The 14,562-nt window shown below is 39.6% G+C and overlaps 1 protein-coding gene across 1 annotated transcript; it reads left to right on the top strand.

The window, feature by feature from the left end:
• Positions 1 to 1,418: 1,418 nt before the first annotated feature.
• On the top strand, positions 1,419 to 9,699 carry LOC308105805 (N-myc-interactor-like; the record flags this gene model as incomplete). The annotated part of the gene is made up of 4 exons (XM_080456727.1): positions 1,419 to 1,425; positions 4,405 to 4,479; positions 6,467 to 6,570; positions 9,351 to 9,699. 4 exons carry the CDS (start codon positions 1,419 to 1,421, stop codon positions 9,552 to 9,554), a joined length of 390 nt encoding a protein of 129 aa, XP_080312853.1. The 3' UTR covers positions 9,555 to 9,699.
• Positions 9,700 to 14,562: the final 4,863 nt, after the last annotated feature.

Here is a 14,562-nt window from a genome sequence, read left to right as displayed (position 1 = left end):
TAGATCTGCTATTTTTGGGAACGTTGTTTGGTGTAGAGGGAAAAAAGAGCAGACCAAGTACAGAGTGAAAGGTCAAGTTTACTAAGTATTTGAGGGCTGAAGTAGTTAAATGTCTGAAAATACACATTAACATGAATGCAACATGACAGTGTCTGTCAAACAAGTCTATGAAGCTATCTATGAAATATATGAAAAAGTTTAATCTTAATTTTATACAGTATGTATTGGGGGCCCTGCTTATCTTTCTCTGAGCTAGGGGGTCCTTGGCCTGAAAAGCGCTGAAGACCCCTGGCTTAAGTTTCATACTCATTTGGGTTCCCAGAACAACAATTATGTCAATATATAAATAGTTACGCAAACGTCAGAATGTACCTGTTTGGATGCGTCGTAGTTGAGAGCCTAGCACACTGAGCTGCACTTTTAATTTACTCAATGATAACATTTGCATCACATGACGCAAAAATAATTGCAGCACATCACAATAAGAGCATAAACTAACGTTATAGATGATTGACCTGGTAACTGGAGTAGCTACATAATATACATGCAACGACATGCTGCAGGCTGGCAATAGCCGTTGGATGCGCGAGTGACGGCCACTAGCAGCACAATAATGTATTTAAACTTACTACATCTTATATCATTAAATTAAATAAAGTCGCCATAGGCCTAATATGTGAAAAAGTTAAAAGGAGGGAAGTTAAAATACTTACGCACTGACTATCTGTCAAAGTTTCGCAGCACAAACATCTGCCACAGCTGGAGAAATGTACTGGGAGCCGGAGTGGAATGTTGTTGTTGTTGGCTGGGAGGGGAAAGTTGTCAAGCTGTCACTCAGACTCCGAGTGACCAATGGAGAGGTGTCTTACATCTATCAACGTAGGACCCGCCTTCTGAACTTTAACCCCTCATACAAAAAAATCCAAGAGAGAGAAAAAAAAATCGAGACCAAAGACATAGGTTTTGAGAGAGAAGGCATTTTGCAATCAGAAAAAAACAACTTTCGTTCGCAAATGAGGAAAAAAAACATTAAAAACATTTTATTTAGCACAACACATTTTATTACCCAAACATTTTACTAAGTATTTTGTTTTATGTAGTTTTAACAGTTTTTCATTATTTTTTTACTCTTGAATTTTAAAAGTTTTGTTCTAAATTATTTTTAATTTTCTTTCAAATCTTGTATTTTTTTGCTTGCAAATATATTTATTTGATTGCGTTTTTAATTTGTTTTAATTAAAAATATTTTGTTGTTCTGTTTATATCATTTCCTTTGCTTACAAATTATTATTTTTTGCTTGCTGTTTTAATTCGTTTTCATTCAAAACTATTCTTTGCTCTGTTTATATTTTTTCTCTCTCAAATGTTTTTCTTTTGTTTGTTTAATAAAGACACAAATGTAACTCCATACTGGAGTCATGGAAGGTAAGACCACTAATATAGTGCCAGGACACTCAGTCATTTCAAATTCATGTAAAAGTTAATTTTTCACTTCTAATTTGTAGATAATAGTCTATAGAACAATTTGGCTCGAAGATAGCTAAACCAGATTGAAAAACAAAATATAGTTTTTGCCCCATTTCCAAAAGAGCCAAAATCGGAATTATGATGTTTCTTAATTTTCCCACAATTGCTGTGTAATATAACACATTGTATTGTTATATCAAGTCAATACTGTGTGAGGAATCAACTGGAGTTAAAATATTGATGTTTTGAATATTCTGGTATGGAAAAAATAAGATGGCTGCCATTTACATCGAATTACTTCAAATTACACCTAACTTCTATTAGGCCTGGACAGTCATTTCAAGTTGTTGAGAAAGTTTAGTTTTCACTTCTAATTTGAAGATAAGGGTCTATTGAACAATTTTAGTTTGAGTGTCAAGAAACCAGATTTTTTTTTATTTATTTTTTTACCCATTTTCCAAAATGGCAATAATCGAAATCAGTCTACTTGTAGGTCAGATTTCCAAAACATCTTAACCTTGAAGGCAAATTGTGGTAATTTATGGCATACATGGTTTTAGGGGTAATAAGGGTGCATGCTGGATCCAAATCTGCTGTATGCCCAGCTCAGAAATGGCTCAGAAATGGCTGATAATGGCTCAAAATTGACCATTTAAAGATGGCGGCCACCACAATGCTGAAATATATTTAAAACAACATATACTTTTGACTAAACCAGGTATAAACTGGATTGTATTTTGCTTTATTGGGTTTTCATATGGGGAATACAATGGCATATTCTCATATTAGAGATCAAATGTGAGGAAAGTGCTTATATTGGGTAAATTGTCATTTATTGGTGAATAGGTTTTCCAACCAACTTTATCCCATGACCTATGACATATCTGCTGTACAATAAGTACTTACAATATATGGATTTGAAAAGCTATCTGCTGTACAATAAGTACTTACAATATATGGATTTGAAAAGCTCGACTGGGGATTGAGCTGGCCATCAGGTGTATACACAAATCCATGGAGCGCTGCCCTGCGTGCAGCCATTGCTGCGGTGTCAACGCTCCGTGGACGCGACACCGCAGCAATGGCCGCCTACAGGCAGCTACAGGCAGCGCGTCTGTGGATTCGTCTATAGGGAAGATGGGCTACTCAGTGGGGATACAGTGAAGAGACATGGCCTATTATGGGCCAGGGTGTGAAGGTTGGTGCAAAGCTATCAGAACCCACTGTCTGGATGAGTGTAATCTCTCAAGAACAGATTCTGCTCTGCGTTTGAATCTGTCGGTAGCCGTGTTGACAATCCGTGCGCATTGGTTACAAGTGGGCGTCATCAGATCAGGAAGCAGGCTGCGCTTTACCCAATCAAATGTAGTGGGCGGGATTTACGTGTGTGCCGTTCCTTCCCTACTAGAAACAAACCGAAACTCATTTAACAATAGCGTCCTCGAAGCCGACAAGACCACGGAAAGTTAGTAACATTTTAAATTGCTCTTTCATCATAGAAACAAGTGGGCTTATAACCAAAACAATCTGTTCAATCTATGTTATTTGGGAGAATTGGTGTTAGTGTTCCGTGGAGAAATATTGTTAGTGGGAATGAAAACATAGTCGCACCACCGGAAGTGAAAGGCTGAAGGCAGACCAAAAACCCTGGTTTCCTTGCGCACAGGTGCTTCGTTGAGCTCCAAGTGAATAAGCGAAAAACAGCAGAGGGCGCTGTTTTTCCTTTTCATTTGGCGATGGGTTCCCAGATTGGGATGAGTGTAACAGGGCTATGGAGTGGGTGGGTTTGGAGGTAATAAAATAGATAAAATTAATATCAAATATTTAAATACTGAATCAAGCAACTTAAAAACTGTCTGGGGTGAACACAAAAACCTGAGTTGACCTTAAAATGACCCCAAATATGTTTGAAAGTGAAATATCTCTGTAAATAACAAGGATATCCTCAGATTTCCAGTAAGGATTCTACAGTATGTGTTTCCTGTTTTTACATTGCACACACAAATGCCAGAGAGAGAGTGGACAAGAGGGCATTACCCATGAACCAGGAAGTGTTCACAGTGAAAAGTATCTCGTCATACTCAGTGCAGGCATGATCTATTGATAAGCCTCCAATCTCACAGACTGGTTTTATGGCTTCTTACGGCTTTGTGTACTATGGACAAGTTATATGACCTGGTTGTTTTTGTGTGCATGTTTACAGCAATCAAAACATGTCATTTGCAAATGTCACATAATGTTAGTTGTGGTTGTGATAATGTTAGTTGTTTAATCACAGCAGCTCATCAAGTAATATTCTGATGGTTGTCTATCTTGTGATTAGAATAAATACCTTTTTTTAAATATAATTTCTTTCCCAGTGACTTCTCAGATTCTGAAGATGGCCAAGTGCTCCGTTTCTTGTGGGAAAACAAAGCTGGATGTGAAACCAAAAAGTCTCACCCTGGAGCCTCTGTAAAGTTTGAGGTAAGTTATAATTCAGGGAGCACAACACTTGCATTTTAAGCCATTCAAACCGGGAACGCATCTGTGTAACCACTTTATCCATATTTTATACTTAGGCTATTCACAACATTTGTAACTCAAATCTTTCTGGGGGGTATAAAAGCAACATACATTTTTAAGAAAAATGATTCCTTTAAAAATATATATATTCAAAGATTTGCGCACATTTTCAAGATTTTTCAAAAAATAGCGGATCTACAAGCTTGTAGATCTGCTATTTTGTAGATCTGCTATTTTTGAATAGCCAAAGAAATCTAGAGTGAATTCATGGTTTGGATGAAAAGAAAGCTCAAAATCATGATTCTTGAACAACGTGTGTCATTGCCGTAATGCGTAACACTTGCAGGTTCACATCGACGTTTCCAAGAAGGAACTCAAGTTCTCCAACACCCCGCCCGCCATGGCGGAGGAGCGAATGAGGGACCGGCTGAGGTGGAGGTAAAGTGGAGAGGGTTGACTATGACAAACATAGTGGCTCAGGTCGAATCACCTTCCTGCAAACTGGAGGTACAAGAAGTGTTTGGTGTGTGACTAGGGCTGTCTGTCACGATTACACATTTAAGTTGACGATTAATTGTCACTCAAAAAATTGCGATTAACAATTTAATTTTGTGTTTGGCGTTGAACATTGGACATGTGAAGCCGGCTTTTAGGCTTCGTAATACAAAATTGCACATGGGGCAGATATGACAAATAACTGAAATATACAAATAAATTATTGACATATTCAATAATTTTTATACATATACAAATTGCAGAAATAGCTGATCTACACACTTGTAGATCAGCTATTTCTGCTTTTTTAATATTTGGAAATGTGTGAAAACAATTCAACATGGAAACGATTATGCAAAAATAATTGAGATTATCTCAAATAATTGCGATTAGATGATTATGTAATAATTGTGATAGGCCTACTATGTGTGAGTCTGTCTTTGTCGGTGGTTGTGCATGAAGGCATGCTCAAGTGCCTGTCAGATTGTGTTTTCTTTGTCACCATTTTTGTCTCCGCCAGGCCGAAAGGCATGGCGAGAGAGTATGTTTTACCCCCTGTCTGTCCGTCCGTCCGTCCGTCCGTCCGTCCGTGTGTCCTGTCCGTCCGTTACCACCTAATCTCCAGCACCGTTTGCCCGGCCGCTGCGAAACTGTGCACACACACTCCCTGGATGCCAAGTCAGAACCTATGGCCCAAATGTTTCAGATTGGCCTGTTATAGCGCCACCAGGAGGCCGATTTGTGCAAAACACATTTATTGATACTACTCCTTCAGATTTTGTCCAAACATCACACAAATCGGTACACAGTATCTCTATAGTCATGTGATCAACACGGATCTATCCGATTTCCCACATTACATCCTGATTGCCTAAGATTGGCTTCCAAAGTTTGCAGGATTGGTCCGTTTTCAACAAAATGCCTCAAATCATGAACGCAGTTTGCGATTTCCGTGAAATTTCACACGCAAATTTCTATTAGGAATATATAAGGAAGACATGCCACCCTTTTACCATTGGCCTGTTATAGCGCCACCAGCAGGTCTAATTGTGCAAAACACATTTCTGGAACAAAATGCCTCAAATCATGAATGCAGTGTCCGATTGCAGTGAAAAGCCTAAGAACAAATCGCACCCTTTTCACATTGGCCTATTATAGCGCCACCAGGAGGCCACAATAACCTACCTGACCTGGCGGAGACCTGTGTTCCGAGGAGCACTTTTTCTAGTTTATTGCTTGTGTTTGCTTATATATTTTATAACAACAACAAAACAGGTCATTCATACTACACTAAGGGTTGATACTACTTTGTTGCACCATTCTTTTGACACGTGTCTTTCGACAAAAAGGTTTTCGGCTGAGAATACATTGTTGTCGAGCGACATGCTTAGTGTGACCAGTAGTGGAAAAAGTTCAATTTTTACTTAAGTAAAAATATCAATACTGCAATGTAGAAATACTCTGTTACAAGTTAAAGTCCGGAATTCAAAATGTACTTGAGTAAAAGTACAAAATATTGGCATCAAAATGTACTTAAAGTACCAAAAGTAGAAAGTAGTCATTGTGCAGAATATCCCATTTCAAGTTTTCAAATGTATACAAATCTTTTGAAAACAGCAAATCTACAAGCTCACAATGCGATGCATTGTGAGCTTGTAGATCAGCCATTTTCAAGTGGCTGAAATGTATATAGGGCTGAAGTGGTTAATTAGTTATTAATCCAATTTCTACACAGTAACTAGTAACTAAAGTTTTCAAATAAATGTAGTGGAGTAAAAGTGCAATATTTGGATCTGAAATGTAGTGGAGTAGAAGTAAAAGTATAGAAAATTGGAAATACTCCAGCAAAATAAAAAATACCTCAAGATTGTGCTTAAGTACAGTGCTTAAGTAAATGTACTCAGTTACTTTACACCACTGAGTGTGACACAGAGTGAGCGAGCCTATAGTCAGATTGATTTCATTAATAAAGCTCTTGTGTTTGTGTTGGCCCCTGTAGTGGCTGAGAACCTGGCTCTGCGAGGGAAGTATTGTGTCAACCTGGACTCTGAAGTCAACGTGAAGGTTGGACCAGTTTATGACTATCAGCTACGGAAGTTTCAGGTAAGATAGTAAAAGGAATAATAAAAACTTGGTTCTTCTACCATTAGCTTGCCCTCCACTGTTCTAGTATAGTTAACCTGCTGGGATGGTGTAGTGGTACTTTGAGCATTTGTTCTTTTGCATCATGAGCCAGTGTTCTGAGTAGAGTAGAATGCAATAGAAAATATATTGCATACATACTTAGCGGAGCTATGCCTTTGACCTCACTGTGATCAATTTAACCCATTAAGACCGGGAAAGCATCTGTGTCATTTTAAGATGTTTTTAAACCATAAAAAACATCTTAAAATATATATATATATTTTTTTATATATATATTTTAGAGCAAACATTTTTTATCAAAATCTTTGCTTCTGGGGGGTCCCTGGAACAACATATTTTCAGATGGGGATCCGCGGCCAAATACATACATAATTTTGGGTGGTCCTTGACATGAAAAAGGTTTTAAGCACCAATGATATAATAGCGACATAAGTTTTTTCAGAAAACTGTTAGGATTTAGAAGACATTGAATCCCCCAGAAGCAAAGATTTGAGTTACAAATGTTCTCTTTAAAAAAATATATTTTTTATACGATAAAAAAAAAAGAAGCAGATATACAAGCTCATAGCGCGGCCCTTGGTGCTGTGCTATGAGATTGTAGATCTGCTATTTTTGAATTGCCAAAGAAATCTAAAAATGACTCATGACAAATGACAAAAATGACACTTAATGGGTTAAGACCTGAGGCTGATTCTACAAAATGTCTTCTAAAAACCTTATGTTGCTATATCAGTGGTGCTCAAACTTTCTCATGTCAAGGACCCCCAAAATGATATGTATTTGGCCGCGGACCCCCATACCAAAATATTTAGTTCCAGGGACCCCCCAGAAGCAAAGATTTGAGTTAATGTATATATTCAAAGATTTGCACAAATCTTCACGATTTTTCAAAAATAGCATATCTACAAGCTCATGCTTGAGCTCATGCTATGAGATTGTAGATATGCTATTTTTGAAAGACCGTGACACACACTCATAATAGCTGAAAACTTTATTTTTATTTTTATAGCATATCTCGTGCCGTGCTATGAGCACGGCACTTTAATATCTAAAATCTAAAATGACACAGATTATTTCCCGGTTGCAATGGGTTAAAAGCAGACAAGACACAATGAATACACAAACTCCACAAAGACAATGTACTGTACAAAATGAGGTCAAATAAAAACCTAAAGAATAAACTTCTTCAACCTGTTCCCTCTGGCTCTGGGCGCATGCCAGGGCAGGGCAACCAAGTGGACTGGCAGGTTTGTTATTCTCACCGAGTCACTGTCATGTGACAAAAAAAAAGTGATTGACATCTTATCTGCCAGCATAGTCTTTGATGTAATCTTTTCCTCCTCCACCTTCACCTAGAGATGCGGAGGATTTGGGGTCTGGCGTCACTCAGTGCACACTATACAGTATTCACTACAGAAGGGGTCTTCAACAAGGGGTCCGTGACCCCTAGGAGGTCCTCAGAGTTACTACAGGGGGTCCGCCAAATCTTTGCGTGATAGGGAACATTATAGCCGAAAATAGCCGATCTACAAGCTCAGTAGATCGGCTATTTTCGAAGAGTCGGTGTAGAGGGGAAAAAGAGCAGACCAAGCGCAGAGCCAACGGTCAAGTTGACTAAATATCGAGGGTTTAAAACGTTAACTATCTGAAGATACACATTAGCATGAATCTAGCTATCTATGAAATCTATGAAAAAGTTCAATCTGCAACACAGTTTTATACAATATAGTGGGGGTCCCTGCTTCATCTCTTTCTCAGCTAAGGGGTCCTTGGGCCGAAAAAAGACCTGCACTGTCTACAGTATATTACACCATATCATTTGAGCCTTTTGGAGATGGAACGAGTAGACATGTTGTTGCTGTTGTCATTCAGTCACAAAGAGGCAAATGGAACATGAAGGAATAGTTAAAGCTACAGTCCATAACTTTTATGTCCGTTGTCTTATGTCCGTTGTCTCAACGAGAGAGAGAGGTAATTGCAGCGTTATCCAAACTACAATAAGTGCGCTGTACATCCATCTGCTTGTACTGTACTGTGTTGAAATTAAATGTGTCCTAATCTACATGCCCAGAAGATGGCAGTGTGTCCTTTGTCAAGTTATCCAAACTCACCTTCATGCTGTACCAGTTGTTGCATACAGCAGGGTTCTCAAAGGGGGGGGTCCTTTTTTTTTTACTTTTCTGGAGTATTTCTGGAGTATTTCTCATGTCAGTACTTTTACTTCTACTCCACTACATCTCAGAGGCAAATATTGTACTTTTACTCCACTACAATTAAAAGTCAGTTACTAGTTACTTTTGTAGATTTTGATTATTATTACAAAACATACATTAACCAACTTAAGCCCTATTTAAACTTTGGCTATTTGAAAATAGCAGATCGAAAAGCTCACAACGCATCGCGTCGGGATGCGATGCATTGTGAGCTTGTAGATCTGCTATTTTCATTAAAAAAAAACACATTTTAGACCTAATGATAACTTGTGAAACGGGACATTCTGCATAATGAGTACTTTTACTTTCGGTACTTCAAGTATATTTTGATGCCAATACTTTTGTACTTTTACTCAAGTAGATTTTGATTACCGGACTTTAACTTGTAACAGAGTATTTCTGCATTGCAGTATTGATACTTTTCCACAACATTTGAGTACTTTTCCACCACTGAAAGATAAAGTAAATCAACGCATCATTCACCCTTCCTTTTGATAAACACCTGTTGTTGTGCTTTCATCTCAGACGTTCTGCGGCGTGCCAAAGCGTACCATCCTCCTGGACGACATCGAGGACATGGGCGACGAGGAGGACCTCCAGGACCACCTGGAGATCCACTTCCAGAAGCCCAGAAACTACGGCGGAGAGGTGGAGAGCATCAAGTACGTCTCCACCGGAAAGAGCCTCCACGCCTTCTTCACCGAGGACAAGGCTGAAATGGAGGCCTAGTTTACAGCTTTAGATGTTATTAAAGGCTGCTAATTACAATTATGCAAACATACACTGGGTCAATAATTTAATAGTAATAATGCAACATAAAAAAGAATAAGTCAATAGTTTAATGGCATTAATAAAGGTAATATGAATTTGGACTATGTGGTAACAAATGTGTTATGCACATCAAACAATAATGCAAACGTAACATAGGACGTATATAGTATGACATTTAAGCTCAAATCAGTAGCTACAGGTGTATGCGCTTAATACGTGACAGGGAAAAAAAGTGAACTGTCTACAGTAAGCTAGGTATTAAAGCCACATTTGTGTTGCCCCCTTGAATTACTCTCAAAGTAATGGATTTGTCAGGAATGAGAAGTCCAGGTTTTTCTGACAAGTAGTAGCACAGTGTGTGCAATTTTATGCAATTAAAACCGAATGTTATTTGTCATGGTATACTTGTGATTCTCTACACATTAATTGTAGTTGCAGTGGACAATAAAGAGCTTGTTACATCAAGAACCCTGCTGTGGTCTGTCTCTGTCCACCACCATTAAGCCTGTTACACTGGTGTGTTGGCTGGGAAGATGGCAGAGCCTGACTACGAGACCCGGCAAAAAAAGTTAGTATTATTATAATATGATTTTAAAAGGCTACGTCCTCTATAGAATTTAATTGAAGGGCAATTCTTTTTAACAATGGGAAGAAAATACTTAAAGGGATAGTTCACCCCCCCAATGAATTCATGGATATTTTTTTCATGAATTTCTGTCAAATTCCTAAGCCAATAATTTGATGCCCAGCACAAAGGAGACTCTTTGTGTCTCCTACCGGAACCGCTGACTTGTCATAAAATTATTGGCTCAGGAATGCGACACAAACTAAAAAATATCCATAAATTCAAGTCTCCATGGGGTGACTAATCGATAGAAAAAAAGCAATTTTGGGAGTGAACTATCCCTTTAATCAATAAAACTCTTGTTGACCAGGGTGCCTCCCCCCAAGGGCTATACGTGGTCCTCTCTAATAGTGTTCTGCTATTTTTGGCCTAATGTTTACCTATTGTGACATGGACAGAATAGGGGCACTAGGGTTCATGTGGCTTATAACACATTATGTCCCGTTTAAGGCCTCTAGGTGGCAGTGTAATACCAAAGTTCCAACAGAAGACTAGACTTGTATTGCAGAATGCAAGTCACCTGCAGTTCTGTGTGTAGGCTACTTAAAGCTGACCTTCATTTGCCCCTTTGTAATGAACATATTTGTGTATTTAACAAGGAGTCCTCTAAACAAGACACCAAGGCTTTGATTTGTAGCGTATATATGTCCTTAACAATCTGTACAGTCATATTCTTTCTGAATCGAGATGCGCACAATCATAAATCACAGAATGACCTTCACAGACTCGTTTCATAATTGAAAAGCTTTAAAAGTGCACCATTTAACTCCAATCACGGCAATGCAATATCTGTCCGTGCCACTCATGATATTTATTGACTTGCCCCGACTTAACCTCCCATGGTAAATCAATCAGAGACATAAATATAAATGCATTGAAGCAGTGCGGAGGATTATAATTGAAGAGCCCTTACTCCGTCCCTAGAATTTAGACCCCTCTTGTGTTGATGGCTGATGAAATTATATTGCACTTCCTTTGACTTTGACCATAAGCGTCTTTGGGGATTTTCAATTTTACCTCGCTATAGCCTTTACTCTGCTGAATGAATTTCCTGGGGGTGGGGGTGGGTGACATTTAAGTTGGACTGAAATTGAATTGACGTTATTTTAATTTTAAAGAGCATATTTGAGGATGAACACTGTTGCAGCAGGGTGCCTGGAAACCAATGGTGGGAAAAGTACTAAAATGTTTTACTTATATAGGTAAAAGTACCAATACTGCATTGTAGAAATACTCTATTACAAGTAAAAGTCTGGAATTCTAAATGTATTTGAGTAAGAGTACATACATTTTGGTATCAACATGTACTTAAAGTACCAAAAGTAAAAGTACTCGTTATGCAGAATGTCCCATTTCACAAGTTTTCAAATGTATAAAATGTATGAAAATAGCAGATCTACTAGTGATATTATTTATTTTTTATTTACTGGAGTATTTTTACTCCAGTAAAGTAAAAAATACCTCAAATTTGTACTTAAGTACAGTACTTGAGTAAATGTACTTGGTTACTTTCCACCACTGCTGGAAACCAATTAAGCATCTCTCCCCAAAGCTTTATGTTTATACACAGATATGATTGATATGACCCGACAGTCTGTTTTGACCTCTTAACTTCTCAAGCCCTGGTTCAAATACTATTCATCAATAAAAATCAATCGATCTAGGCCTATAGCCCCAGTGACCATGAATTCAAACAGCCAGATATAGAACATGAACAAGTTAATAACCATTCGTGTGTGTTTGAGTTAAGTTTAATTACATTTTTTCAATCTTGGTTTGAAATTCAGCTTTCAGGTCCCATTGGACTCAAGTATTCAAGGACTGAACCAGTCCATGGCAGTGATGAAGTAGGTAAAAACAGGCCGGCGTATGACAGGCATGCAGTGGTGTAAAGTAACTAAGTACATTTACTCAAGTACTGTACTTAAGTACAATTTTGAGGTATTTGTTCTTTACTTGAGTATTTCCAATTTCCAATACTTTAACCTCTACTCCACTCTACAAATATTGTACTTTTACTCCACTACACTTATTTGAAAACTTTAGTTACTAGTTACTTTGTCGATTTTTTTGTATTACAAAAAAATACATCACCCACTTCAGCACAATATACATTTCGGCCATTTGAAAATAGCCGATCTACAAGCTCACAATGCGTCGCATCGTGAGCTTGTAGATCTGCTATTTTCAAAAGATGTTTATACACTTGAAAACTTGAAATGAGTACTGAACAATGGGTACTTTTACTTTTGGTACTTTTAAGTACATTTTGATGCCAATACTTTTATACCTTTACTCAAGTACATTTTGAATTCCGGACTTTAACTCGTAACAGAGTATTTCTACATTGCAGTATTAATACTTCTACTTAAGTAAAAAAATGTAGTACTTTTTCCACCACTGCAGGCATGCTTCCTGCAGTCAAGACACAGCCGAGGAAGTGGTCACACTCTAGCAGCCGCTGGCTCGTACCATAATTGGAACGCGAAATGGGGAGGAAATGTCCCTTAATGATTTAAACCTGGTGTGTCACTGTTGCAGGTGTCCCACGAAAAAAGAATGGCAGGCTCTCCTCTCTCTCTCTGCCAGGCAGACACTTTAATTGGCTGCCGCGCGCTTGTGTGTGTGTGTGTGTGTGTGTGTGTGTGTGTGTGTGTGTGTGTGTGTGTGTGTGTGTGTGTGTGTGTGTGGCAGCTGCATCCGCTCTGCCAAGGCCCTGGGTACCAGTGGTTGACACCGCTGTCAGACGCCGTGCCCAAGCCTTTTAATGGAATGAAACGGGACGCTTTCCATTTCCGAACGAGACTGCTGAGGTATCACCTTTTTACCTCTCAAAGAAATTACATTTGTGTAGTGGCGTTTAACGCTACCATTTACTGCTGAGGTAAACCCATGCCAGAACTGTCGCAGGAGAGAGGGACGGAATATGTGTCAGCACAGACACATAGAGGGAGAGTGACATTGAGGGAGTGGAGAGAGAGAGAGAGAGAGAGAGAGAGAGAGAGAGAGAGAGTGAAGGGGTGTGGAACGGACAGAATGAGTCCGACACTAACATCAAGTGAGTGAAGCCAACAGGAAAGATAAAGCTGCATGGCTCCAAAATGACACATCTCCCACCTTCTATCCTCCCGTAATTTGACTATAGTGATGAATATTGCTCGTTAAAATCCCGTTGGCACGACTCGAGAGCAGTGTTCCATCAGCAAATATAACGGAGCAAATATAAGACTTCCGGTGGACGATCTCTTCAGAATAAGAGTACACTCTAGAGCAAAAAGGAGCCATTGAAAAACGGTTAATTTGCACATTAAAACTATAAATTAAGCATTTAAACGACATATTATGTTTCTACACAACACATATTATGTTTCTGTGTAACAAAAACGGTTTTTTAAACATTAATAATTTATCTAAATGGATAAATGGTCAGAAAAGGGCCGTTTTCAGACAATAGTGTCTACAAATTGGACACTGGACAGGAGACGGTGCTTGGCGCCGGAACTTCGGAGGTACGCACGCGTTCGGGGAGAGCCCCTCTACACCGCCACACTCTCCGCTAAGCGGGAGAGGTGTATTTGGAAAAGTGGCGGGCCGTCCAGTGAGGTCAGGGGTCAGAAAAGGTCCGTTTTCAGACAATAGTGTATACAAATTGGACACTGGACAGGAGACGGTGCTTGGCGCCGGAACTTCGGAGGTACGCACGCGTTCGGGGAGAGCCCCTCTACACCGCCACACTCTCCGCTAAGCGGGAGAGCTGTATTTGGAAAAGTGGCGGGCCGTCCAGTGAGGTCAGGGGTCAGAAAAGGTCAGTTTTCAGACAATAGTGTATACAAATTGGACACTGGACAGGAGACGGTGCTTGGCGCCGGAACTTCGGAGGTACGCACGCGTTCGGGGAGAGCCCCTCTACACCGCCACACTCTCCGCTAAGCGGGAGAGCTGTATTTGGAAAAGTGGCGGGCCGTCCAGTGAGGTCAGGGGTCAGAAAAGGTCCGTTTTCAGACAATAGTGTATACAAATTGGACACTGGACAGGAGACGGTGCTTGGCGCCGGAACTTCGGAGGTACGCACGCGTTCGGGGAGAGCCCCTCTACACCGCCACACTCTCCGCTAAGCGGGAGAGCTGTATTTGGAAAAGTGGCGGGCCGTCCAGTGAGGTCAGGGGTCAGAAAAGGTCAGTTTTCAGACAATAGTGTATACAAATTGGACACTGGACAGGAGACGGTGCTTGGCGCCGGAACTTCGGAGGTACGCACGCGTTCGGGGAGAGCCCCTCTACACCGCCACACTCTCCGCTAAGCGGGAGAGCTGTATTTGGAAAAGTGGCGGGCCGTCCAGTG

The sequence above is a fragment of the Gymnoscopelus braueri genome, assembly GCF_963280865.1.
Source record: "Gymnoscopelus braueri genome assembly, chromosome: 18".
Lineage (NCBI taxonomy): Eukaryota > Metazoa > Chordata > Actinopteri > Myctophiformes > Myctophidae > Gymnoscopelus > Gymnoscopelus braueri.
This window is presented reverse-complemented; position numbering and strand designations above follow the sequence as displayed.